At 45.0% G+C, this 25,901-nt stretch overlaps 1 protein-coding gene across 6 annotated transcripts in view; it reads right to left on the bottom strand.

The window, feature by feature from the left end:
• Fnip2 (folliculin interacting protein 2) overlaps positions 1-25,901 on the bottom strand; it is a 112,181-nt gene that overhangs the window by 9,023 nt on the left and 77,257 nt on the right. For all 6 annotated transcript variants that reach the window (NM_001162999.2, XM_030252651.1, XM_017319620.2 and 3 more), the window contains 5 exons: positions 24,253-24,399; positions 23,966-24,135; positions 15,566-16,886; positions 14,494-14,650; positions 555-755 (listed from right to left, as the gene is read on the bottom strand). In NM_001162999.2, the coding sequence (NP_001156471.1) occupies positions 555-755; positions 14,494-14,650; positions 15,566-16,886; positions 23,966-24,135; positions 24,253-24,399 (1,996 nt within the window). The remainder of the gene's footprint in view (positions 1-554; positions 756-14,493; positions 14,651-15,565; positions 16,887-23,965; positions 24,136-24,252; positions 24,400-25,901) is intronic.

A 25,901-nucleotide genomic window follows, 5' to 3' on the forward strand; every position in this document is an offset into this window, starting at 1 on the left:
TCTGCACACATACCACACATCCAAAGAAATTTGTTAGCCCATGGACTAGGGAGGAGCTACAAATAATTTTCTAGAACTTTCTAGGCTATTCTTCCTTTCTATTTAAAACTGTTACAAAAGTGACCGTTAAATCCCACTTGGAAAGGAACAGCTGACGTCATTTTAAGTTCTTACACAGAGCTTCCAGGTCTGAAGTGCTTCCGTTCGCCTGGAATGCACTGTGAGGATGCTCAGAGAACAGAAGAAACTACGATCCCTTCAGAGTCTGGCCGGCCTCGGACCCATCTAGACACTCTCCAGTGGAGGACTTGAAGTTTCTTTCTAGGCTCAGTCCCCCCTTATCTACTTTACTCTCTGCTTTGTTCAGAAGACACTGTCAAAGCTCTGCCCTGTCTGCAGGTCTGATGTTGCATGTTTCATTTTCCCTTAACGCTAGCTAACCTTCAATATATTAAAAATGATGTTGTCTGAACTTGTGATTTTATCACCGAAATATTGAATAAAAGTTATTTGTCAGTTATATAATTATTGATGACAGAAGATCAGACACTTACAAAATCAGCAGGGAGGTGAAGCTTATAGAGCTGTAAGATGGACTGAAGTAAACTGGACACCTGACTGGAGACCAAGACATCCTGGCCCAGCTTCATGGTGTCCGTCACCTTCCGCTGACTCGTGGCCACCTGGACAGTCCACTTGTCAGTGTCTGCAATGATACAGACAGCTTCGGCTATGGGCTCATCGAGTACTGGATGCTGCAAGAGAGAGACGGTGGGTCAGCATTCTCCAGCTCAGAGTGGACAGAGGCTCTGCCTGAGATTAGAGGATGGAGGTGCAAACTGCAGAAGCATGGAGTGTTACAGGTACTCAGGAAGGTGTGCCACTGAGGCAGCACTTAAAATTAATGAGCTTGGAGCGGTGGGATGGCTCAGAGGGGAGGCTCTTCTTAGCAAGTCGAAAATCCAAGCTCAGTGCCTGACAAGGAGAGACTCTTTCAAATTGTCCTCTGACCTACAAAACTGCTGTGATATACGTATACACACACACACACCCTACATAAATAAAAACTTTTGAAAAATGGCATTTTTCAAAATATCATTTCAGAAAATTTACAAGGTGTTAAGAGTTCACAGCTATACAAAAGGACATGGCTTCCCAACATTTACTATTAAATTTACTGTCTTTATGAAGGACTGTATTCCCATTTAGAATGAGGAAAATCAAAATAAGTTGAAGGATCCTATTGCTATTTTTCCAATAAAAAGATTAGTTAAGATAACATTCCATCCTTTAGGGGCTAAGGAGACAGTTCTGTATGAACAGAACCCATGTTTAAAAAACAAACCAGACATGGTGGTGGACACTTCCACCTGGCTGGTCAGCCAAGCCTAACTGGTGAGTGCTGGGCCCCAGTAAGAGAGACCCTGTCTCACAAAACAAGGTAGGTGGGACTGGAGAGAACGCCCTGTTTTTCCAAAGGACAGCAGTTTGGTTCCCAGCACCTTTTAGGCAGCACACAATAGCCTGTAACTACCTCTAGGGGATCTAATGACTGTGGGTACCTGCTTATGTGTAGCAGACACACACACACACACACACACACACTCACATATACCTTTAAAACCAACCAAACAAACAAGTATCAGAAGCTGGAGAGATATCCTAAGGAACAATGCACCCAATGGTGACCTCTGGCCTCCATATATACAGGCATGCACTTAAAAAGTACTTAAAAATAGTACTTTTAAGATACACACATGTGCACACACACCACTACCAATACCAGTTCCTTAAAGTTATAGCTTTAATTGTTAAGCAAAGTTTCTTTAGTAACTGTGGTTGTACACACCAATCATTTCTAATAATTATATTCAGGCTGAGGACTTGATGAATCTAAAAGGTCAAAGTCTGGCCGCTGAGACACATACTTAAAAATGTTCAAGTACTTCATAATAAACTGTGTCATATGGTATAAACATCTGTAATGGTTCATCTTAGTTGTCAAGTGAGATTTAGAGCATGCTTGTAAAGGATTGTCTTGACTGGGATATAAAAGGTGGGAAGACTGGCTCATGATGGGCGGCACCATTCCCTAGGTTGGGATCCTGTATAAAGAGAAAGTGAAGAGCACAAGCATTCATTATTTTCTGCTGCTTCTCCACAGATGCAATGTGATCAGCTGTACTGAAGCTCCTGCTGTTGTGACTGCTGCAGTGACAGACGATAATCTCAAACAGTGAGCCAAAATGAACCTTTCTGTTCTAAGCAAGTCTTGTCAGGGTATTTTATTACCGTAACAGAAAAAGACTAAGACAACCTCGAAACATCAGAAAAAATGGCCTCACCTCATAAATATCTCATCTCTCAAACTAGGCTTTTGCTCTGCCTGTAGTTGCTCTGAATTCATTGCCTTCCTGTAGCTATCCAGGATGGAAACTTTGTAGTTCTGTAGGTGTTAAATAGCTGAGCTAGTGATTCATATATGTGGTAAGTTAGTAGCAGGAGCTGATGGTAAATGGTAAGAGGTCCCCAGGGATGGTCTTTACCCAAGCCTCAAGCCCAAAGCCTCAAGGCTTGCATGTGCTCTAGGAGTTGGTAAAAGCAGCATTTTACAGGAGCCCACCGAGTCCCGGCATCCTGTGTGCACCCACATGCTATAGGTTTACCAGTCAGCTACTTGGTTTTTTTCATCTGGAGTTATTTCTCCTAGTTTATGGGGGATAATTTTGATATTGTAAATATTCTTTTCTTACATCTTCAGAAAGGCTGTTTTTCTGATTAATTTAATGCCTGACTTTTAAAACATCTCAAAATTTTACAGTACAGACATAAATAATATGTAGGTGTGATGTTTTATAATAGAATGATTACATTTAATTTTATCAAATTAATGATCGATTTTACCATGAAATTGTTTCTTACAAATATTAGTCATACTGTTAGAAGTCTTCCCAGCTTTATGCAAGTGTCCCATGGTTCATGTGACTGACATGTGTCCATCATTTTATGTTAGAAGGGTATTGGTGTGCTAGTTGGAAGTTTGTCTTTTAGACTCTTTTGGGCTTCTTTTTGTCTTGTTTACTGACGTAATTTACACATTACAATTCACTAATTATATACGTAAATTGGATGAGCTTTAACAAATGTATATACTTGTGTACCCACTGTCATAAACCATGCATTAGAATTTTGCTGGACCCACAGAAGTCCAAGTTCCTTTGTAGTCAGTCCTCTATAGCTAGTTATCTCAGCAACAACTAATATGCCTTCTAGAACTGAAGTGGAAATTTCTGGTTTCTTTAACTCAGTTGTGTCATGTGATGTTTTCCTGGAGGCTGTCTTGTCAGAAAGCATGTGATGTTTTGCTGAAAACAGACACTTGAGAGGGTGAGTGATGTTTAGAAAGAATATAACTGAAGCCTCACAGACAGGGGGTTGCAGTGGGGAGCTTGTGAATTGCTAAGTCATGCAACGTGACCTTTGCTGGTCTTCACTTCATAGAAATGTGCTAAAGAACGTCTCGTGGTATTCCGGCTGCTTCTGGCAACTTCCACTGCTTGTGCTCATTTGGTGGAGCCTTGCTGTTTCTGCTGGATCAAGCCACTGCTACTGATTCATGTTTGGTGTTTGCTGTTGAACTGGACTGCTGGTATCCTGACAATGAGGAGTGGAATCGTTCCAAGAAACTACTTCTAAACAGATCCACCACACCCTTTCCTTATTAAGCTTCCTTTTCCTCTACCTCTGGTCAGTGGGTTAGAAGGGAGGTTGAAGTGTTTAAGAACCCTAAATAAAATAGAGGTTTTGAAAAATCTAAGCCTACATAGAACTATTGCTCGAACTTTTGTAGAATTTCATGTCTGGCTTCTTTAAAAATAGTACTTTTAAGATATAGCTGTAATCATTGCATTTTAGTGCCTTATTTTTGAGTATCCTCTTGTAATTTGTTTTTCTGGAGATGGCATAGCCATATTGCTCTTGTGGAAGTCCTGGGTTCAGTTCCCAGAACCTACGTGGCAGTTCACAATTGTCTCTGACTCTAGTTCTAGAGAACCTGCCATCTCTGCAAAGAGCAGCCATGCATATGGTGCATGTGCTTCTATGCAGACAAACACTCATACATATCAAATAAAAGATAAACGGAGAGACAAAGAGAGAGGAGAAAAGAGGAGAGGAGACGGGGAGGGGGAGGGGAGAAAGAGAGAGAGAGAGAGAGAGAGAGAGAGAGAGAGAGAGAGAGAGAGAGAGATTGTTTCAAATGTGGCCAACAAGAACAAAACAGCAGAGCTAGAGAGGTGGCTCAGCAGTTAAGAGTACTGGCTGCTCTTCCAGAGGTCCTGAGTTCAATCCCCAGCACACACATAGCCCGCCCCCCATGGTGGCTTATAATCTCATAATGAGATCTAGTGCCCTCTTCTGGTCTGTAGGAATACATGGATGATGCAGACCACTGTAGACATAATAAATAAGTAAATCTTAAAAAAGAGAAAGAACAAAACAGCCATGAGCATTCATATTTACAAATCTTGGTGCGAACACTGTTTTACTTCTCTGAATAAATCCTGAGTGGAAATGCTGGTCATGTGGTAAGTGCAGGCTTAACTCTGCAAAGTGGCTCCACTGCCATCTGCTATATATTCCAGCTTCTGTTACTTTGTATCAATCCTGGTCTCAGACTGTACTTTTCAATTGTAGCCATCACACAGAGTGCGTAGTCATTTTAATTTGCATTTTTTCTAATAGATAACAAAACTGATCAAAAAATGACTGCTTCACCAGCTGCGCCTTCTGACAGACCTCACTGTGTCCTCCATGCACATGAGGGAGGGGGCCGCGCAATAGCACAGCGATCATAGCCCCATGCTCTGCTCCTTGCCCCAGTGCAGCAGACAGCACGGCCAATGCTTGTGAGCACTTTCCTAACTCATTCCTAAAGAGGCTGCCTTCTGTTTTTATTTAGTACCATCCAGCACCCTGTGCTGACCATTTGTTGCTTTGAGCTGCTTATCTGAACTTCCTAACTTCCTTCTGGATAAGGCCTGGTGGGTCTGTAAGCTGCTGTCTCCCCTCTATCGAGGTGCCCAGGCCATAGTAAGCCAATGCTCCTTTCTTGAGATGCAGAAGGAGGTCGGGTGGCAGCAGCACTGGGCAGCACTGGGCAGCGCTGTCTCTTCTCTCCCCGACAGCAGGTAGTACAAACCCTGATCGCTCTGCTGCTCTCCCAACTCTATGTGTTCCTCATAGCCTTCCAATAGAGTCTTCTGCTTACATTATGCTCTGTGAGATGGACTACTAACTGCATGCATCTCCGGCTGGCCCCACACTCAACTCAACAGTGATCCTGTTGCCTCAGACTCCTGAATGGTGACATTAGAGGCATCTGTCACCAAGCTCTGCTTCAAAATCTAGCCTTTAAAACACTGATCTGAGGGTGATTTGGGTCCTAGCTTCCAACTGACCCTAACTTCCTATATGTTCTCCCTGCAGCAGAAAAAAGGAGGGAAGGTACATGTGCCAATCCAATCTCCCAACAGTCTGTGTGGTACCGCCCGCCACCAATGGGAAGAGTCTCTTTAAGCACTGAAGAAGAAAGAACATTCTCTATGTGTGAACTATAGCAGAGGCTTGTAGCAACATATATGGTCAAGAAGGGCAGAGGGCTTGGTATATAAAGTTAAAGCAGTAACTCACTAAGAAAAAGAAATGTACGAGGAAGATCACTCATGGAAAGTACGCTGAGCCTCCTTTAGGTCACGGGAGCACAGGAGCAAGGAGAAAGAACACAGGCAGAGACACGGGGCCTGTGGGTCAGCAGTTTCCTCAAGCCCCTCCCTAGCACAGGGGCAGGAACATGGGAAACGCTACCTCCTGAATTATAACAGGCTCTGCACAGACAAAGGATGGAGCCCTGGCATCCTGCTCTGCCTTACAGCATGGGTTTCCTGATATGTACAGACTCCAGCAAGAGAAGGGTGTTGAGCACTGAGGGCCTTGGAAACACTACAAGAGTTATATATTCTCAGACTAAATCCTTCACGCTCAGTCCCTGAGTGCTCCTGAAGAGTTAGCCACGCACATCCACCTCAGAGTGTCACCTAGGACCTGCTTATTTGCTGGAAAACAAGAACGTTCTAAAAGAAATATGACTCTTAAAAGTCAGGAGAAAGCAGCTGGGAAATGGTCAAACCATCACGGAGAGAGATCACACTGGTTGTACTGTGAGGGAGCTCGACTGCCATACAGTCAGAGAGATGACACGTAAGCGCTATTGATTCTATTGACTGTTGATAGCCCTACTAATAGAAACAGGCCTACTGGAGAGGAGCCAGGTTAAATGCACTATGATTTGGCCTAAAAGTCAACTGCTAACTAAGCTCATATAGACTTGGAAGAAATCTAAAAATCCATGTTTTGGGTTGTTTCAGCAACACAAACCTACACATACCCGATGCCCTGGAGCTTAATTAGTTTGTGTTTTTGTGACATGCCCTCAGTATGTAGGTCCCAGTGGGCTTTTACCCTGGGGCCAGCGAGGGCTTTAACTTGTGGTCTGCTTGCCTCAGCCTCTTCAGTGCTAGGCTTACAGAATTTTCCTCCAGTTCATTTTCATCATGGTGTTTTTCCTGTGAAGGCAGCCACCATGCCTAGCCCTGGCCCTTACGGAACAAGTCTCTTCTGAGAAGGCTCTATAGTTGAAAAGTGTATAGCACCACACTGCACAAAGGAAAACAGAATTACACTGATGGTTTCTGATTTGCTACACAAAGACTAGTCTGGGACTCACACGCTAGCCTCAAACTTGTGTGCCACATGCCCAGAATTACGTTTCTTTTTAACATTAACCTTTTCTTATTAGCTATATAATAATGGCAGAGTTTACTAAACAGATTTGGGGCATGTTGAGACAGAGTTTCATGTAGTTCACACTGGACTTGGACTCGCTATGCAGTTAAGGATAATCCTAAAATCCCAGTCTTCCTGCTTTGACCTTCCAAGTGCTGGCTCATGTAGAATTTTTTTAATATCACATCTTATCAAATACATATATGTATCAAAACCATACAAACCCGGGCGTGTAATAATACACACTGCTAGGCAGAAATTTCCTTAGAATTAAAGCATTCCTTCGTAGAAAGAGAGTGAAGCTTACTAAGATTCGGGAAATGAAACCTACAAGGCTCAGAAAGTCAATCAAAAGCCCCAAGGAGCTCCTGCTGCTTAAGGATGCTTGGGATCCCTCCCTAAAGCTGTGCAAGCAATGGCACCCGCTGCGGGAGAACACCGGCCAGGCCAGCCTGTTTCCGGCAGAATTACAAGGTGACCGCTTTTATTTGCTATACCAGGGAAGAGGAAGAAGCGTAGCTTTGGGAACTGCCAAGACCTAGGCGGATACCCTAAAACTCCATCAACAATGTCCTCATACATGTTGGCGGGGAGAATGCCATCTCCTGTCGCTTGTACACTGTGTGGCTGGAATTTCACTTGAGGCTCTGAGTAATAGACATGCCTACTGTATAAAAGCACTGCAGTGAGTTTCAACAGATAAAGTAAGCCTGCCATTGCATAACTCTCCTCTCCAGCCTACGTCCTTCAACCATGGAGAGCCAAGCCAGCCAGCAAACCTAAGAGGCTGCCTCCAGACTGCTAGTGCATGCGAAGACTCAGAAGAAACAACTATACTTCACACTGCTATCTGCATTTGTTTAGCAGAATTTCTCTCTTAGAAACAGGTTTAGTGTTAGTCACTTAAGAATGAAGAGTTGTGGGCTGGAGAGATGGCTAAGCGGTTAAGAGCTCTGACTGGTTATGAGTTCAAATCCCAGCAACAACATGGTGGCTCACAACCACCCATAAGGAGATCTGACTCCCTCTTCTGGAGTGTCTGAAGACAGCTACAGTGTACTTACATGTAATCAATCAATCAATCAATCAATCTTTTTTAAAAAATGAAGAATTGTCATATGAGAAGAGACAAGGGTGCATGGCTGGATTCCCAACACTTAGTAGGTCAGACAAGAACAGCTCACATCCAAGACCAGCGTGGGCTACAAAGCAAGATCCCATAAACTAAGAGGAAAGGAAGGACAGACAGCAAGAGCAGCAGTCACTCTGACCTGTGGGGAGGTGGGGGCCTCTGAGAACCACAAGACACCATGATCACTATGGGCACAGGGAAGGAAAGGGGCACTGTGAACAGCATGACAGCTGGAGGGAGGGCTGAAAAGCCCGGCCTCTGCGGGCTGGGCTCGTGGCTCTGCTCACTCTGCTCCCTGGGCTAATGCCCATATTCAACCTGTGGCCACAGCTCAACTGCCAAGCTGAGACCAGATTCTGTTTGAAGGTGCAACACGGTGTGCAAGGTCGCAGAGTCCCCAAAAGCAAGTCACGTGATGAACTGTGTGCCTTCAATGCCAGAGAAGGTTTGTAGCTTTTCGTGGAGGCTGACATAAATGTATAAGTATCTCATACTAGAAAGAAAATGAGAAAGTGAAAGTAGACATGTGTTCAGCTCTGAAACAGTATGCAGAAGAGACAGAAAGTCCAAAAGACCTTAGTCTCCTCTAAGTACAGAAAATAAACACAGGGAGCTGTAGAGATGGCTGGGTTAAGAAGACTGTTCCAGGAGCCAGGCCTACAGATCCAAAGCTGGCTGCAGGAGCTCCACGTCACAAGGCAACAACAGGATATCTGAGAGGAGTCTCAGTGCGGATATAGCACTGATAGGGAAGCAGGAGCCAGAGGCCTTGAACCAGGCCAATGGCTCATTGCAATGAGCACTTATTTGCAAGTAAAGAAGTGAGGACAAAAGGGCCTATTGTGGGACACACTGTCGCACACTACAGCTTTCACGACAGGATCTTTTTCCTTTTCCTTGTGCAGAGAGGTTGCAAGGGCGGAGGACGGGTGTGAAGGGATGAGAGATGAGTGGGGTTGGGGTGCATGATGCGAAATTCATGAAGCATCAATAGGAAGTACGCAAAACAAACAAGACAAAGCCAGACACTGTTCTGGAGGACTTGGGTTCCCAGCACCCCCATGGCCACTCACACAGCCACCTGTAACTCCAGCACCCCCATGGCCACTCACACAGCCACCTGTAACTCCTGCTCCTCCTCCGGCCTATGCGGGCAGAACTCCTATACCCATAAAAATAAAAATAAAAAACCTTAAAAGGATATGAAATGAAAGCAAAGAGCTGCAAGCGTCACGTCATACACATCACTCTTCCTCTTCAGGACTCGAAAGAAAGATTCTGCACATTTCTCTTTACCCTAGAAGAAGGCATATTCCCACGAGCGTTTCCGCTCCAGTAAGAAACATACAATGCTCTAAACTCGGTTTTATGAAGTTATCTAACAAGAACAAGCACTGTTCATGCACCAGACGACACACTAAGAATACAAAGAACCCAAGTCTGTTTCTGCTTCACGGTAACTGCAGGCCTATGGGAAGAAGAGACACATGGCGGTAGACATGTGAACATGTGTACATACATGTATGAAGGCATGTACATATATACTCACAATGTGCAAAGGTCTCACTAAATAATAATCCTGACCATCTGTAAGGATATCTATCCTCTTTATTACTAAAAGATGGTCATCAAAATCCAGTTATAGGTCAAACATGTATTTTAAGAGTTGGAGGTAATAGGTCAGTGAGCACATGTCTAGTACGTGGGAAGGAGGGAAAGAGGGGGACAGACAAGTGAGATGGGCATGGTGACACATGCCTATAACCCCAGAACTCGAGAAGATCATAAGAGGATTGCAAGCTCGAGGCCCACCTGGGCTACATGGTAAGATGATGTCTGAAAAGACAAGCAACAACATAACTGAGTTCATTTAAAAGCCCTCTGAACACATCTCCCAGTCCCAGTGGGGCTGCTTCAGGGCGCCAGCTGCAGAAGGCAGAGCTGCAGGCCCAAGTTACTAATGTATCCTAGAGAAATGAAAACAGCCAGGGTGTCGTAAACAAGACTCATCCAAAACGGTTTCCTCTCTAACCTGTTGATTTGACCTGAGGCATTTAATACTATGCGCTACTTAAGTAATGATTTCTTGTCTGATGGGACAGGCTGTTCTTTTGTAGTCTGGCTGGTTGGTTGCCCACATGAATTAATTAGTATTCATGAGCATGTATCACAGCCAGGCTTTCAGCAAAGCGCCTTATCTGTGCTACTGACTCCTATGTGATATTTCTGGAGTCAATCTGTTGCTACTCTTAAAATTAAATGGAACAGGCTGCTATATCCAACTGTTATTTATAGATTAGTCTGAAAAGTGCCTGAAGCCTAGATCACTGTGATGATGCCAATTTTAGTCCTGATGACCTTACCTAATGTAAGAGAAGACAGCCAGCTACTTGTTCCATGACAAAGGGCTCAGCTCAGTCGCCTCCTGCAGGTGTCTACCACCCACAAGCAAACAAGAGTGTTGAGGATACCAAGTAATTCTGTTTTAACACAGCGATGGCTACCTGTTAATAACATCTCGCACTACTTTTTCCATTTACAAGACTTTTTCACATTTCATGTTTAAATGGTCAACAGTTACCAGGTGCTTAGTAGTGTACACCAGGCACCGTGCTCAACACTTGATGTGGACTACAGGACTTTCAAACTTAAATGACATCAGTACGCTTTATTTTATAGGATGAACACTTCCCCCAAAGGCCACAACGACATTAGGAGCTGAGCGATGGTTCAGACCTAGGAGGCCGCTTTGGAGGCCCAGCTTTGCAAACGTAGGCCAGAGGTCAAACTCAGGTGCTGTTCTGTGGGTGCATCCATCTTGTGTCTCAAGACATGTTCTCTCATGAGGACCTCACTGAGGAGGCTGGGCTTGGCCAGCAGTGAGTGACAGGGATCTTCCCACCTCTGCCTCCCCGGTCTGGATTATAAGCACCTGCCACCACACCCAGTCTTTTTTGCGTGGGTCCTGAAGAGCAAACGTGTCTTCATGCTTACCAGGCAAGCACTCTCCTACTGAGCTTCCTCCCCAACCTGGGAAGCAAACTCTTACCCACTGCATCACAGTTTCCTTGTTCTGATGTCCTCTAAATCCTCCTGAGGTTTAAGTAACGTTAGCTGATGTAGTTGGAAGTCTCAGTGAGTAGTGACATCAGGGATCAGAGCCAAGCCAGTGCTGCTGGTGTTGGTCTATTGCCCTCCTCTGCCTTCATTTTGGTCACCAACAGTGCCTAGTTGGCAGCACTCATTGGCAGATGGGACAGAGAAGACAGACAAGGCTGCTGGAGGGCCACAGGGTGAAGTATTGCTGGCTCATGCCTGTGTCCGTCCCCTTGCACTCAGTGAAGAGGAAGGTGAAGGAAAGTATATGTCTAATTGATAGCAAAGTTACCTTAAACTGTTAGCAGCTGGGTAACATGCATCAGGAGGAAAGAATTCAAATGTCAGACTGAAAAACAGCATGTGTCACACACCGAGAAAACCTGGGTCCTAGTATTTAAAAGGCAATGAAAGCCAGGAAAGTAAACAGTAAAAGTTTTGTAAGAGACTAGGATTTAAAAAAAAAAGAATGAAGATACTCTTGATGCTGGATGTTCTAGGAAGAAATTTCCTTGTGCTCCAAAGAAAACTAGTCTGCTAAGATTATACAATGCACATTTATAAAGCCAGATTGTATAACCTAAATCATGCATGAGTCAAAAAAAAAGATCAATAAGTTACAACAATTGTTTTTTACAAAGTTATTCAAAATCCTTCTTGAAAAGGAATTACAAGTCCCAAAGTCTGGCATGAGACTAGAATTATTATTATTATTTTTTTAAAGATTTCTTTATTATTATATCTAAGTACACTGTAGCTGTCCAGACACGCAGGAGAGGGCATCAGATCTCATTAGGGATGGTTGTGAGCTACCATGTGGTTGCTGGAAATTGAACTCAGGACCTTCGGAAGAGCAGTCAGTGCTCTTAACCACAGAGCCATCTCTCCAGCCCTGAGACTGGAATTATTTATACCCGCAAATCAGACTGTGAAAGCAAGTGGTGCACGGGCTTGACCCCACTTGCCCCACAAGTTCTCAGTGCACAGGACATGCATACCTCTCAAATTGCCGCTTCTTTTCCTGACAGTGTTCTCAGCTCAGAAAACCACTGTTCCTTAAAATGGTCAACTCACCAATGTTTTAAAAATACCCTTATTTCTCAAGTATTTGTAAATGGAAGTTGAGTGCCTTTTAAAGTAAAAACAGAACAACACTGTTACAGACCAGAGTGTGAGCTAGAGAGGCAGTCTACATGAAACTCCGCTTCAAAATCAAAACTCAGGACCACCTTGATGGCGCCCCACTCGAATCCCAGGGCTTGGGAGGCAGGTGCTGGTGGACTGCTCAGAGCCTGAGGCTACACAGCGAGAGTCTGTCTCAAACAAACAAACAAACAAACAAACGCAGAACTCGTGATGATGAGTTTGTTAAATGAAATTGGAAATCTACTAATGTTATCTGAACATATGAAATTATTAAAACTTGAAGATATTTTTATGAGTCCTTTACAATTTCCTATAGCACTATGCACATGACTGCATTTTGTAAGCACTCATACCACACAAAATAAATTAGTATGCCTAATAAAATTTAACCTCTCAAGATGACTATATAAAAAAATGAGAGCTCCTACAATGTAAAAATGCTGTTTTTAAAAGGGAGAAAATGAAAATGGAAAAGCTCTAAGAGGAATGACCATGAAGGCATGGCTATTTTCTCAAACACAAGAACTGCAGAGCTAGATGTCACAATGAAAATTGAATATTCAGAAAGCAGAATTGATGACCCATTTTTAAAAATGACAAAATGTCATGAGTTGTGTCACAGATCATTTGGAGGTGGTTATCAACCAGGAGATTGTTTTTCCATGGCGGTTAGTGACTGAATCTGGGCACTTCCGAAAAAATGAGCAGCCGCTCGTGAGCTCACTGTCACTGAGGACAACCCCGCTGGCTCCTACAGCCTTGGGAGCCTCTGTCAGCAGCAGCTCTCTGGCTTGGTAAAGGTGCAAGGGGCAAAACCGACATCCACAGGAATCAAACCAACAGCACCACAGAAAGCCAACACCCAAGGGCTCTGCATATATGGATATAGGCAGGAGATGACAACATAAAACAGGGTCCTATCATGTCCCAACACACACTAAACAAAGGACAGTCACACTTAGGACAGTGCAGGAAGGTGATATCACACAAGGAGGGCCCTGTGCTTATACTATGGGATGGATAGATGACCCAACCTCTGAAATGTTAAAAGCAAGTGTGTGGTATCTGTGTTAAGAATGAAGGGAAGTTCGAGTAATTTGTAGGTAACAGAAACTTCAGTTTGACTCCAGGACTGTCGATCACAAAGTGTGGAGGACTAGGCATATTTGGGTAAGCACATGTGTGCTGGGTGGGCCCTGCCCAGACCCTAGGAACTTCCTCTACAGCTATTTACCTCTATGGCGTGCAGGATACTGATCTCTACTTCCCACCGGAGCCCTTCGTCTTACTTCATACAAGCATCCTTAGCCTGCTTAGCCTGTGTCTGCTTCATATCTGGGCAGATGCTCAAGGTCAAAGATAACCTACAATGTCTTCTTTTCTACTTTGCAAAAACCCTTCCCCTTAACAAACAAAAAGTGTGCAATGAGGAGATAAGAAAGCCAGGCTCCAACAATCTTAATGAGGAAATTAACAGGATTCTCCTTATTGCACAAGATAGCGTATGTTTCTAATTGCAAAACAGCCACGCTCGCACATCTGCCCAGCGGCAGCACAGTTAAAAACAGGTCCATCAGAATGACACGGTCTCTCTAAGTGTTCAGCTCCTGTCATGCTGGAGACAACAGAAAAGCACTTGGCAGTAGCTACAGGCGATTTTCCAGGAATACCTGTAAATCTTTCTACAGCCATCTCCACCCGGCTATCAGAGTGAGCTCAGTGACAAATCAGTTAAAGTAATTGCCTTTACAAACTTGCAAGGTTTGGATAAGAAGCAAGCCATACCCAACATCTCTGCGGTCTTCCTTCTGAAGGCATATAACTGTCACTCACCATCTGTCAATTTGTGTTGCCAGGCCAGCCCACAGCCATTCACCCCCACTTGACTACTCTGCCCGTGCTGTTCTGGCTCCAGGAGGCTGACCTCTATAGAAAATCGCAGGTCTCTACCTTTGCTGTGCCCTTGCTCTCTGGCCTCTTGCAGGAGAAACTGGAGGATGGAGGGGAGAACTGGAGGCCAGATGCTCCACCTTCCTCACTGTCCCCAGACAGGCAGTCTCTGTTCCTGCTCCAGGACTCTGCAGCTCTGCCATTACCTGCTTTTCCTTTGCTGAGTCTGGCCCAGCTATGCTTACAGAGTCCCCAGACCCTTAGTTCCACCTCATTGGCTGGCATGCCGCTCTATGTCCTTACAAGCAATCCTTTATGCAGATGCTTTCAGTGTAAGATCAAGAGCCTGCTGCTGGCCATCGTGTGGCTCTAAGCTGGTCACTTACGTGCACCGTGTGGACCAGATCAGCTGCCAGGCACTGCTTCAGCTTCTCATCGCTGCTGGTTCCATGCAGCACCAGATCAGGCATGTACGTGGCACAGTAACCTGCCAGAAGTGAGCGGCCAAAATTTCTAACATTTGCCTTGCTGGTGCTCTGAGACCTAGAACAACATTTGAAATATTAAACACATAGCTAAAAAAAAAAAAGAAAGGACACACTTTTCATATTACAGTGGAAACAAAACCTCCAATGATACAAGAAAATAGTTTTCCTGTAGTTCAAATCAGGGTCCTCTAGTAAAAAGACTATAAGTATGAGAAAACAGGGGGGTTGGGAGAAAAGGAGGTAATTTTTATTAAAATGGAATCCTAAAAAAATATACTATTTCCATGGCTAGTTAAAACTTCATTCTTAAGCTAGATGTGGAGGTGCCTGTCCTCAGTTTAAGGCTACATAGTGAGACTTGTCTAAAGAACTTAGGAACCTGCTCTTATATATCATACTGAACGTGTAACAGAAGGCCTCTGTCAGAGGGATAAGAGTGAGGCTGGGGATCATAGTGCCAGTATGGCTTTATGAATCCAACCTATCTGCAGAAAGTAGTGCCCACCACAATGAAGAAGAATAGAAGGAATCTTTTAATTGCAACTTTCAGTCTTCACAGACCAAAAAACCAGCAACTTGACGGAGAGCTGCTAAAGAGGCCTGAGCGGCAGGAGGGAGGCCTCAGTGAGTGTGATTATCACCTTAGAAACAAGACATCCACAGCCAGCCATACTCATTACATAGACATGAGGGGACCCTCTCCTCCTTGCAAGCATGGCCACTGTGGCTCTTCACTCCCCCAAACGTCTCAAGAGCTGCAAAGACAGCCAACCACCTGTCTCTGTCCAAGAACTTAGCTGCACCGAGATGGTGAGCATCCTTGGAGATCAGACAGGCTGGGAACCCTTGAAGTGGTAATACCCCTAATATTTAAGAGAAAAACATGTGTTACATATAAAGTCATCATGAGTGGCTAACATGGTCACAGTGTCAGGCTAGGGACAGATTCCAGTTCCCTGTACAGTGTTACCTTGGCAGAGGCAGCTCCACTTCCAAGGACTCTTCAGTCCTGTCACAACTGTGACCTAGTTCTAGCAGGGCTAAGACACACGCTTCATCATCACTGTCTCCAAGAGCACTATCCAAGCTCTCGTTCCTGGGAATGTCTCCTTCGCTCCTGTAGTTGCCCTTACCACTGGCATCCCCATAGGGGACATCTGCAGCAATCAGCAGGCCACCCTGCTGTCTACATCTGTTTGGAACAGGCTCCGATGAAGGTCCTTTGTAGCCTTTTAATTGCACATCTCTAGTCTGTTCCAGCAGTCTCCGCCCACTTTCTGCGGCACAAAGGGAATGTGCAAGGGGGCCATCAACTTGGCTAAGTTGTCCCACAGCATGTGTCATGTTGGCCCGGAGGCCTCTGTCCTCAGAGACACCTTCCCCCCCTGAAGAGTGGTCCTGAGGCGTGATGTCCTTTTCAAAGTCAGCTTTGAAGGAGCACCCAGAGCCCTGCTGCTCTTGAGTCAGCCCAGTGTCCATGCTAGAGCTGGCAGAGGCACTAGCCCCATGGAAATGTCCACAGGCCTTTAATCGCTCCTCCATTCTTTTGGTCCGGCTTTCAAAGTCAGACTCCGGGGAGATGGAACTCCCAATGTGGAAAGTGACCTTTTCGACAGGAGGATCCTCCTGGGAATGCCTGTCTGGGCAGGGCCAGGCTGCGGACTGCTCTGCTCGCTTCTTTAGCGTCTCCCCATGCAGCTTCGAGTGGAGGGTTTGTTGGTCCATCCTCCTTCTTACCCTGGGCACCTCACAGCTGGGAGGACTTGAAGAACAATCCTGGGTTGCCTCTTGGTCATTCTGTTTGTCCTCACAGAATATGCCTTGAGGTATCCACGAACTGTCAGGTTCTGCCTCTTGGAAGCCCATACTACTGGCCTCGGAATTCTGCTCTGGCCTCTTGCATCTGTTCTTTTCAGGTTTGTGACCCAGTTCGCTAGTATTAACGCCTTCCGAGATCTCAGCTACTACTGTAGGCTCAGGGCTCCTCCTCTCAGCTGTCCCCTGTGGTAGGATTGGTGGTACCAGGGCAGGCTCACTGCTCACGGTAACTACCACATACTCAGACTCTTCCACCTCTCCCTTTTCCAGGGCGGTTATTATCTTGCTCCCATTTATAACCTGGTCATCCTCACTGGGATTTCCACTCCAGCTCAGCTGATTCTCTTGCAGTTCAGAGCAACGGAGAAAGTAGGTCAGAACATAAAGAATGCGCTGGACCAAATCCTTCTGCTTCCCAATCACCACAGTGCGAGTCAGTCTCACCGGAGAGCCTATAGCTCCATAGAGGTCACCTGTGGGGTAAAGACGGACAGGAGACAACGCCCTCTGGTATTAGCATGCATGGATATGTCTGCCCTTTAAAAGAAAACAACAGGTAACTTGATTCACAGACTCCAACCACTTTTTGACCCACAAGATATAGACTTTCTAGGAATGACCATGTTCCCCTGATACTGGAGAGCAGGTCTGGAAGATAACACAGGCTGCAGCCCAGTACCAAGCTGAGCACATCAGACCACAGCAGGGCTCTGCTGGATACACAAGCCCTTCACTGTGCTCAGGTGGTTGCACACTGGCCCAAGGAAAGGTTGAAGGCACTGCTTTGCATAAATGACCAGATGAAGTATGACATATCTGGAGATATCTTGCAAATTTGAAATTTTCTTAGAACACTCAGGTGGGGAGAGTGCTCACTGGTTAGGAAGAGCATGTGCTCCAAGTTCAATCCCCAGCTCCCACGTTCTCACTGGGCAAGGAGTCTCACAACTGCCTGTAACTCTGGGTCGGCCACCTTCTGATCTCCTCAGATACCCGCACTAGCATGCACACACTCCCACACAGATATACAAGCACCTACACATAACTGAACATAAAGAAAAATCCTAGGATAGTAAACCTGAAGGCTAAAATGCAAACTCAAGAATTTCCATCAGTAAGAATTAAATCAATTAATTATCTTAGTAGAGTGATTTACTCTAAGTAGATTCAGTTTAATTTATAAGAGAAAATTACTGAGTCATGAATAATGAACCTGGAATTTCTCTTTATTTCATGTGATATAAAAATTCTACAGGACACAAAATGTCATCTTAGTTATACGCTGATAAGTGGGTTAAAATGGGCTAATGAGCCAGCTTTGAGTTCAGTGTGAAAGGTAAAAGATTACAGAAGTACTTCCATAGTGCTCACAGAACACACTGACATAAAGGGTTAAAAGGGAGTAATGGAAAAGGCAAAGTTAAATTGGGGGTGGGGGAACGAATGACAGAGTAGAGAAGGAATATAGGAAAAGATAACTGAAGACCTTTTTAAAAAGTCCTATGGAAACCTAATACCATAGAAGCTTACACACACACACAAACACACAAACACACACAGGAGCACAGGAGTTAAAATGGAGTTCACACACACAAACACACACAGGAGCACAGGAGTTAAAATGGAGTTCACACACACAAACACACACAGGAGCACAGGAGTTAAAATGGAGTTACCTACAATAGGGCAACAGTGTTCCTATCAGATACCATGAGCTATCAAATAAAAATCCCAGAGCCAGGAACTGGCTATTTTGTTTTGAGTTGTTGGCTGATGAGATACTATAGACCCCACCCCTGGCTGCCTCAAACATTACAAGCTATTGCCAGCATTCTTGGTTACCCTCTAGAATTTCAGAGTAAGACACTACTGCTGAAGACACCACATAGAGAACTTAGCCAGTACTGACCTGGAAGCTACAGCCACAGCTGGCTAGCTTTCACAGTGCTGGAGGGTGCTGTGCATGCTGGGCGGTGGGGGAAAAGGAATCAATCAGATCAGATCCAGCTGAGAGCCCTGTGAGCTACAGAAACAGCTGGTCTGGTAAAACATGACCCCTGGTGCAATAGTGGCACAATTGTCATGGGAGAAACTAATCACTCTTTGCTTGGAGTTAAGTCACGTTTCACAAGACACAACTCATACGCAGCAGAATTATGGAGCTAAGAACCTATGTCTGGACAGGTCACAGGCTGCGGAGAGAACCTGCTACTGTGGTTCTGCTAAATGAGCACAGTACTCCTAATGACTGACTGTTGCTCCCATAGATCAATGCATCTTCTAAGCCGCATCTGAGAAGCCTCTACTTATTGTACATCGTTATTAGCACAGAGACCCACAACTGACCAAGGTACAGAAGATAAGAGACGGCAAAAACGTTCAGCCCTAAACAGAACACACATACTGTACCCTCCTCTTCTCAAGGATCACTGTAGAAGAGGGAACAGAACGAATATAAGAGCCAGAGGCAGGGGATGACTACACAGCGTCTTCTCGACACAGAGGGACAGGCAGCTGCACAAATGAACGCACAGCAGTCTTGACAAACCAAATCCCAGCATGATGATGGAAGTTAGGTATAAGATCCCACCCCCAGCTATGGAGCTATGGGTAACTGTCTCTTCTGGGAAAAGAAGAGACAGTTTTCTCGGAATATTGCCCCTGGTAAGTCAACTGTACTCCAGGGTAACACCATACACCCAAGAATTGCCCAAGAATATTTGGGCAGTACAAATTGGTCTTCATGGGCTTTAAAAATCAAATTAAAAAGGACACGAGGTTAGGTGGGGGAGGGGTGGATCTAGAAGCACTGGGGGAGTGAAGGTGAATATGATCAAAACATTCGAAACTCTCAAAGAACACATTTTTAAAAAGGACCGTAACCTAACTACTAAGTCATCAAGTTTGGTCGTTTGATTATGTTTGCGAGGACTGACAACCAACGCTGACTGCCTGGCTATGCACTTAGCTTACTTAGGTAAGCTGAGAGCTTAAAGACTCTACCCTTACACAACCAAGCCAGCGTCAGAAGTGACTGAAAAGTTAACCAGAAGGCTGAAGGCCACCAGTGCTGGCAGGGGTTGCATGTGAGAGGCGACCTCAGTGAGGGAGGTTCAGACTCAGCTGGGGAACGAATCCCTAGAGCGGCAGGAAGCCACAGGTTAGAGACAACTAAAATTAGCAGACTGAGGGCGAGAGAGACTGTGAGAATGAGCAGGAAGTTGTCTCTCTAGGGAACCATAAGGAAGTTTGTCCTTCGCAGAGTTTTCCCTTGTACACAGCTTCCAAGAACACTAACAGAGCAGGACAGAAATAATAACAATAAACAATTTTCTCTATAAAAGGACAGGACTGAAGGCTAAGGGAGCCTTAGCATCTGAGAAGTCATCCTGGACTTCAGAGTGAAAGCTCAGAAGTGTGGGGAGATGAGATGAGGCTATGGTTTGGCCTGAGAAGACCGCCCTCAGCGCAGGCCTTCTTTCTGAGCCCGCTTCCCCAAGCTCCAGCACATGACAGACACTTCGGAAACCACGGGTGTTTCTGTGACAGCAGGCTCTGTGCTACTACCACACGCAACCTGGTGGTGTGGGCCTATGGTCCCAGTGACTACGGAAGCCAAGGAAAGAGTTCAAGGCCAGCACAGGATATACAGTGAGTTCCAGGCCAGCCTAGACTACGTACAGTGACTGTGTCTCAAGTATGAAACAAACAAGCAACACTTCTCACCCCTAAGAAAAATACACACATGTAAAAATTTTACCAAATGGCTTGAACCTTATATATTTTGATATATATTTTAAATTAATTTTCTAAGTATTGGAGCAGCACAGTCTATGAGTTTGCATGTAAACAGGGTACATAAACAGGGCTTCACCAATCATAAAGAAGGGTTATTCATGTAGCCAGAGCACAGCAGCAAAACGAAAAAAGAGGCACAAAGCCCCTTACACAGGGGAAGGGCTCAAAATCTTCCATAAAAAATGGAAAATGGGGAATCTTTATTAAAAGAAGATACTATATTTGTAAATGAAATGGATAAAGGGAAGACGTTGCTGAGTAAGGGCTATAGACATAAGTCAGCCAGAGTGCCTACAAGCCTAGGGACCTAGGTTCACTTCCCAGTGTCCACAGGAAGCCAGGGATAGCCACATGTGCTTGTACCCGAACTGCTGGGGAACAGAGAATTCCAGGTTCCGTGAGAAGGCCCTTCTCAATGGAACAAGGCAAACAGCAACAGTACTGACATGGCTGTACACACACACACACACACACGTGCGCACGCCTGAATGAAAAGTCATGGTAAAGGTCGGGTAAAGCTAGATGATAGTTACCATCAAAATCAAGGTGGGCAACGTTGTCTGTAGTTATAGGAGGGGAAATGGATGTACACTTTCTTGTTGGATTAGATTTACAAGGATTTTTTTTTTTGCCAGAAAATAACTAGTTGCTGGAAACAAAGGATAATGCTCTGAAACACACAGGTGCATTCCACTCAGACCCTCCTGAAGAGTTTCTTTCCTTCTCCATCAAAGGAAACCTCACAAGTGTCTTAGATATGAGAAGCACCATGTTTGTGGTAGCCAAGTCTGATGTTCATGTAATCCTTAGACTCTGATGAAGAGCAGATCTCATCAGGGTGGAGAAAAAGAGATGGCCTGTTTAAAACAAGTCAAGTGGGATTGCCCGTTCTGAGGAGAAACAAGAGGAATGAAGAATGATGTATGTAATGTCTGTGAGCCCCACCAAGCACTGTGATATGCACACAGTAGGGATTCTGGGAAGAGGATGGAGAGAAACTGGAGCAGAAATAGATTTTAAAACAAGGACTCCTCAAAACCTAAACTTCACGAGTGACATAGGTCTGTTCATCCAAGGTCAATGAACGCCAACTATGAAAATCCAAGGAAAACCCAAGGAAAAGTAAAACAACCTGAAGCTGAACTGTCAAAAAGCCAAGGGCAAAAGGGCGACCTGAAGGCGGCAGGAGAGAACTCACTCCCACAAGAACAGGTTTCTCACCTACGGCAACGGTCGCCGCCACATCCTAAACTCACATTTTACAAAACATGCGTGTGAGTCCCGTTTCTATCGTACTATCCTGTTGAAAGTCTTTTCCAACCCACTAATGGCTTCCACAGGCCATGGTGGCTGGTGTGCCTAATGTGGAAATCCTTGAGCACAGTGCCCACGGGGGCAAAGCCACCGGATCACTGCACTCCTAGGAGCAATTCCTGATCACTGTGACGAGAGAAGGCAGCTGAGCTCCTCTGCTCACGAGGCTGAGACACCACACGGGTCAGCGAGAACTGAAGTGTAGACTGTTTGGAGGAGCCCTCAGTAACATGGGAAAGCCATTCACAAGAAAACCATTTTTATTACTTAGGAACCTAAATTAAAAGCACATCTGCATTGTTTAGCCCCCAGAACTTACATTTTCCTACCTACCGTGGCACACAGAAAGAACCGTAATCTAAGGACATTCTCTGTCTGATCATGGAAATGCTTCACCATGTGTGATAATGGAGACTCGGTCGCTCACACTTGTCTTTACAAGGCTGCTTTCTCTGTGCAAGGCTTCGTTTCCTCCTAAACTACTCTGACCAACACCCAGTCCTCAGAGGGACTTCTCAGGAAGAGACAGCTGAAGACCTTCGGGGCCTATGATCTCCAATGAAAAGCAACAAGCTTGCCCACAGGAAGGGATTTTCCCTTATTATGCTGAACACAAGGAGACAGTGGCTCCTAGTTAGCTCAATCCCACAGGAGAAGCATTCCGAAGTCTAAATGCATTTATCTAATTAAATGCATGCTGCTTAATTACCACTGTTTGAAAATCGACTCTGCACACTGTATTTCCTTAATGTCCAGCCTATTCCCCTCCAGCAGTAAATACTACACTTAAAAAAAATTATTTTCCCCAACTGAGAACAGCAACATATGTTCTCAGGACTAGTCAACCCCGAGTGAGGTGGTAAGTTCGGGACTTGTCATTGTACCAAGTGTCAAAATATAAAGCTCTGTCTTTTTTTTTTTTTGAGCCTTGGTTAAATAGCCCAGACTGGTCTACCACTCTTAATCCTCCTGCCTCAGCCTCCCAAGTTCTGGGATTACAATCATGTGTAGTCACTTCCAGTCTACCATGGTTTTCCTATCCACAAATTCTTTAGTTAATTCATTAAAGACACGCCTATTACTTATTCTATGAGACCTGTATCTTCTTTTGTGTCTCCTGGGCACAAGGACAAGAAAGTACGTTTACTGCTCTAAATGAAGGGTGACAGGTAGGAGTGAGACTCTCCTCCCTCCGTGAGTGTACACAGCTTGTGCTGTGGTGTCAGCTCTTGGGACAGCTTGGGAGACACTGTTTTAGGGCTGCCATGCTTTCCCCCAGCACTGCTGTCCCCAGCAGTTACCATTTGAAGATTCCTGCAAGTTAGCCTTCTCCCTGCATGTTAATGCTCCACGATGTAGTTCCAGGAGCAGCATCCAGAGCAAGGGTGCCTGGTGCAAGTGACTGCAAGTCACAGCAAACACAAGCCCAGATCCCATCCCAACCGATGTCTGGAGTGCTTATCGGGCCACATACAAAGGCCCAGGCTCTGCTGCTAACATACAAAAAGAAAGGCATAGGAATGATAAGTGACGGCCTTCAGAAACAAGGGAACAATAGGCCTCTAGCTCCCACACCCCTTGCACACTCTTTTCCAAGCACTAGGATGTGGTTAAAAGACCTGACCTAGGCTCATCGTGGTCCACCAGGCAGGTGACTACTGAGGCTTGAACAGCTGTGACTCAACTCTGAGTTCCAGCACAAGGGTGGGACAGAATGTCATGTGATCATACCTTGTCACTCTAAGGCTTGCTGAGAACAACGCCTCATAAACTCAGATATGTAACCCCAGCCTCGCCCGCCAACCCATAAACACAGATGGGTTGAGGAAGTAATGCTACCATCAAGTGCAAGGACCAAGTGCGGATAAGACATGGGATCTATGGCACAGTCAGAGCGGTGCTGAGATGTAAGTGTGCCACTTCCTTCTGGTCGTCTCTCCCCAGCCCCTCCAACAACAGCCCTCACTCCTTTTCTTGCTCCTCTTCCCACTGACATCTGGCAACATTTAAAGACATTTTGATGGTTAGAGCTCTAGGAAGACAAGGGCTGTACTAGCATCTAGCGAATGGAGGCCAGGAATATTGCTTAACGACCTATAAGAAATGAGACAGCCCTCCCCTGCCCTATCACAACTCGACCACAAAAAATTATCTGCATAAACAGTCAGTAGTTAAAGAAACCGTGATAGGGTGAACAGCCTCCGTTGGCGTGGAGAACTCAGTTTACCTACGACGTCTCAAAAGAGCAGATCAAAGCCGCCAGCGAGGGAGATGGGGAGGAGAGGAGCCCGACAGTGCGGCTCTGTGGGCCTATCTTATTCCTGCAAGAGACAATCTTCGAGTGACTTGGTCAGAAGGCCAGTATAAGCTACAATTTCCAGCATGTTTCTTTTCCTATTTCATCAGACACATTCTCTGAACACTCAGATTAGATACTAACCCAGCTGCGCCCAGAGAGGATTATATGGATGTGTTTTGGCCAGCATGTTCACTGACTGAGAGGTACGCTTCTCCGAGAAGGCTTTAATGGGAGGGTGGTCAACAGGCATGACAGTTGGTACCCAGGCCAGGTGGTAGGTTAACACCGCAGTCAGTAAGGCAGCAAAAAACCTTGGGGAAACAGACAAAAGCATACCCAGATTAGCCAAATACAGGACAAGGCATGTCCTGCACAGAACATGCGCTGGCTCAGGACTGGGCCACGAGCCTCAAGAGGGTTATACTTACTGGTTTTTGTTGACTTGTTCAATCAGAAGTATAAATTCCTTGAGAAAGCGCTGGCAGAGTTGGTTTTTCTCCAAGGTGTTTGACATCATGGTAAGCCAAACTGGTTCAGCTATCCTTGGAACAGAATATAAGTTCCAGATAGTCCCTCTACAGGAAAGAGAGGGAACAAGCTGTAATAAATAGTTACTGTGGGTATCTTAGTATCAGAGAACAAAGCTGAACATTGTTATTTGGATCTATATATTCCTTAAGGAATTCAAAAATAAATGAACACAGGTTGGCAAACTACAACTAACACAAATCTGATTGCTACCATTTTGTAAATAAAGTTTTATTGGGACCCAGGAATGTTCATTTATTTATGCATTATCTGTTGAGTGCTTCTGCAGGACAATGGCAAAGTTAGGTGGCAGTGTAGAAACCCTTAAGAGAAAAAGCACACCATCCCTAACATAAAAACATTCATTTAGAAAATAATGTACGAGGGTGTAGTACCCATCTATCATGCTTATGGCTCTGTGCTTGATCTCAAACACTGCATACACACACACACACACACACACACACTCTCTCTCTCTCTCTCACTCACACACATACACACACACACACACACACTCTCTCTCTCTCTCACTCACACACACACACACACACACACACACACACTCTCTCTCTCTCTCTCACTCACACACACACACACACACACACACACACACAATAAAAAAGGTTAAAAAATTCAGTGTCCTTTTTCAGAATTTATAATCATTTTTGAAATCTATTTTTAAATGTATGCATACAAGCTTAGAAGCCGCACAGGTTTCTAGGACATCACACAGTCATTTGTAGGTGTTTTTGTGGTGGTGAGAATCCAATCCTGGTCTCTTTGCATGCCATACAAGCACTCAATCACCGAGTTACATTCTCAGCTCCACACAGCATTCTCATGGTAAAGAAATACAGATCAAGAGCTGGGCATACCAGTAATCCCAGCACGGAAGAGACAGGCAGGAGGCCTGAGTGTGAGTGTGAGTCAGCCAGCTACACAGTAAGACTCCATCTAGAATAGGTGGGTGGGGCACACACAGATACGCAGGACAGAGAAAGCACGTGCTAGGTTGAAAATGAGACTGCTAGGTGACTCAACTCTACTGATTTCTTGTTAACGTGCTGGCTTTCTAAATCAAACACCTATCTTGTTTTAGATAAGAATTACACAATGGCTCCTCCTCACTAGCATATGCCAACTTCTAATGCAGATATGTACATACTTAATGGTACGGTGAGGATGGGGCAGGCTCTGTTTTAAGCTACATGGCTCCCACATGTAAAAACTTACTCAGACTCTCCACGGCATAAAAAGGAAATTCAGCCCTGAATGAGTAACACAGATCTCTCCCAAATCAAGATGGAGCAGGCATACTCAGACTAAACTATGTAGCTGGGTACCGAAAGTGATCAGGACAGAACACAAACCTACCTTGGCAAAACCGGGAAACAAAAAAACTCCACACTCTCAAAGATAGCATTTACTGAGTTAAGAAGCTATGACTCCATAACTGGACACAATGCAGGGATCAAAAGATGCGGGGGACCCCATCCTCAATGAGTCAATCTACATCACAGCTGTCCACATGTGGCTCTGGGGAAGTTAC

Source organism: Mus musculus, chromosome 3 (assembly GCF_000001635.26).
Source record: "Mus musculus strain C57BL/6J chromosome 3, GRCm38.p6 C57BL/6J".
Taxonomy (NCBI): Eukaryota; Metazoa; Chordata; class Mammalia; order Rodentia; family Muridae; genus Mus; species Mus musculus.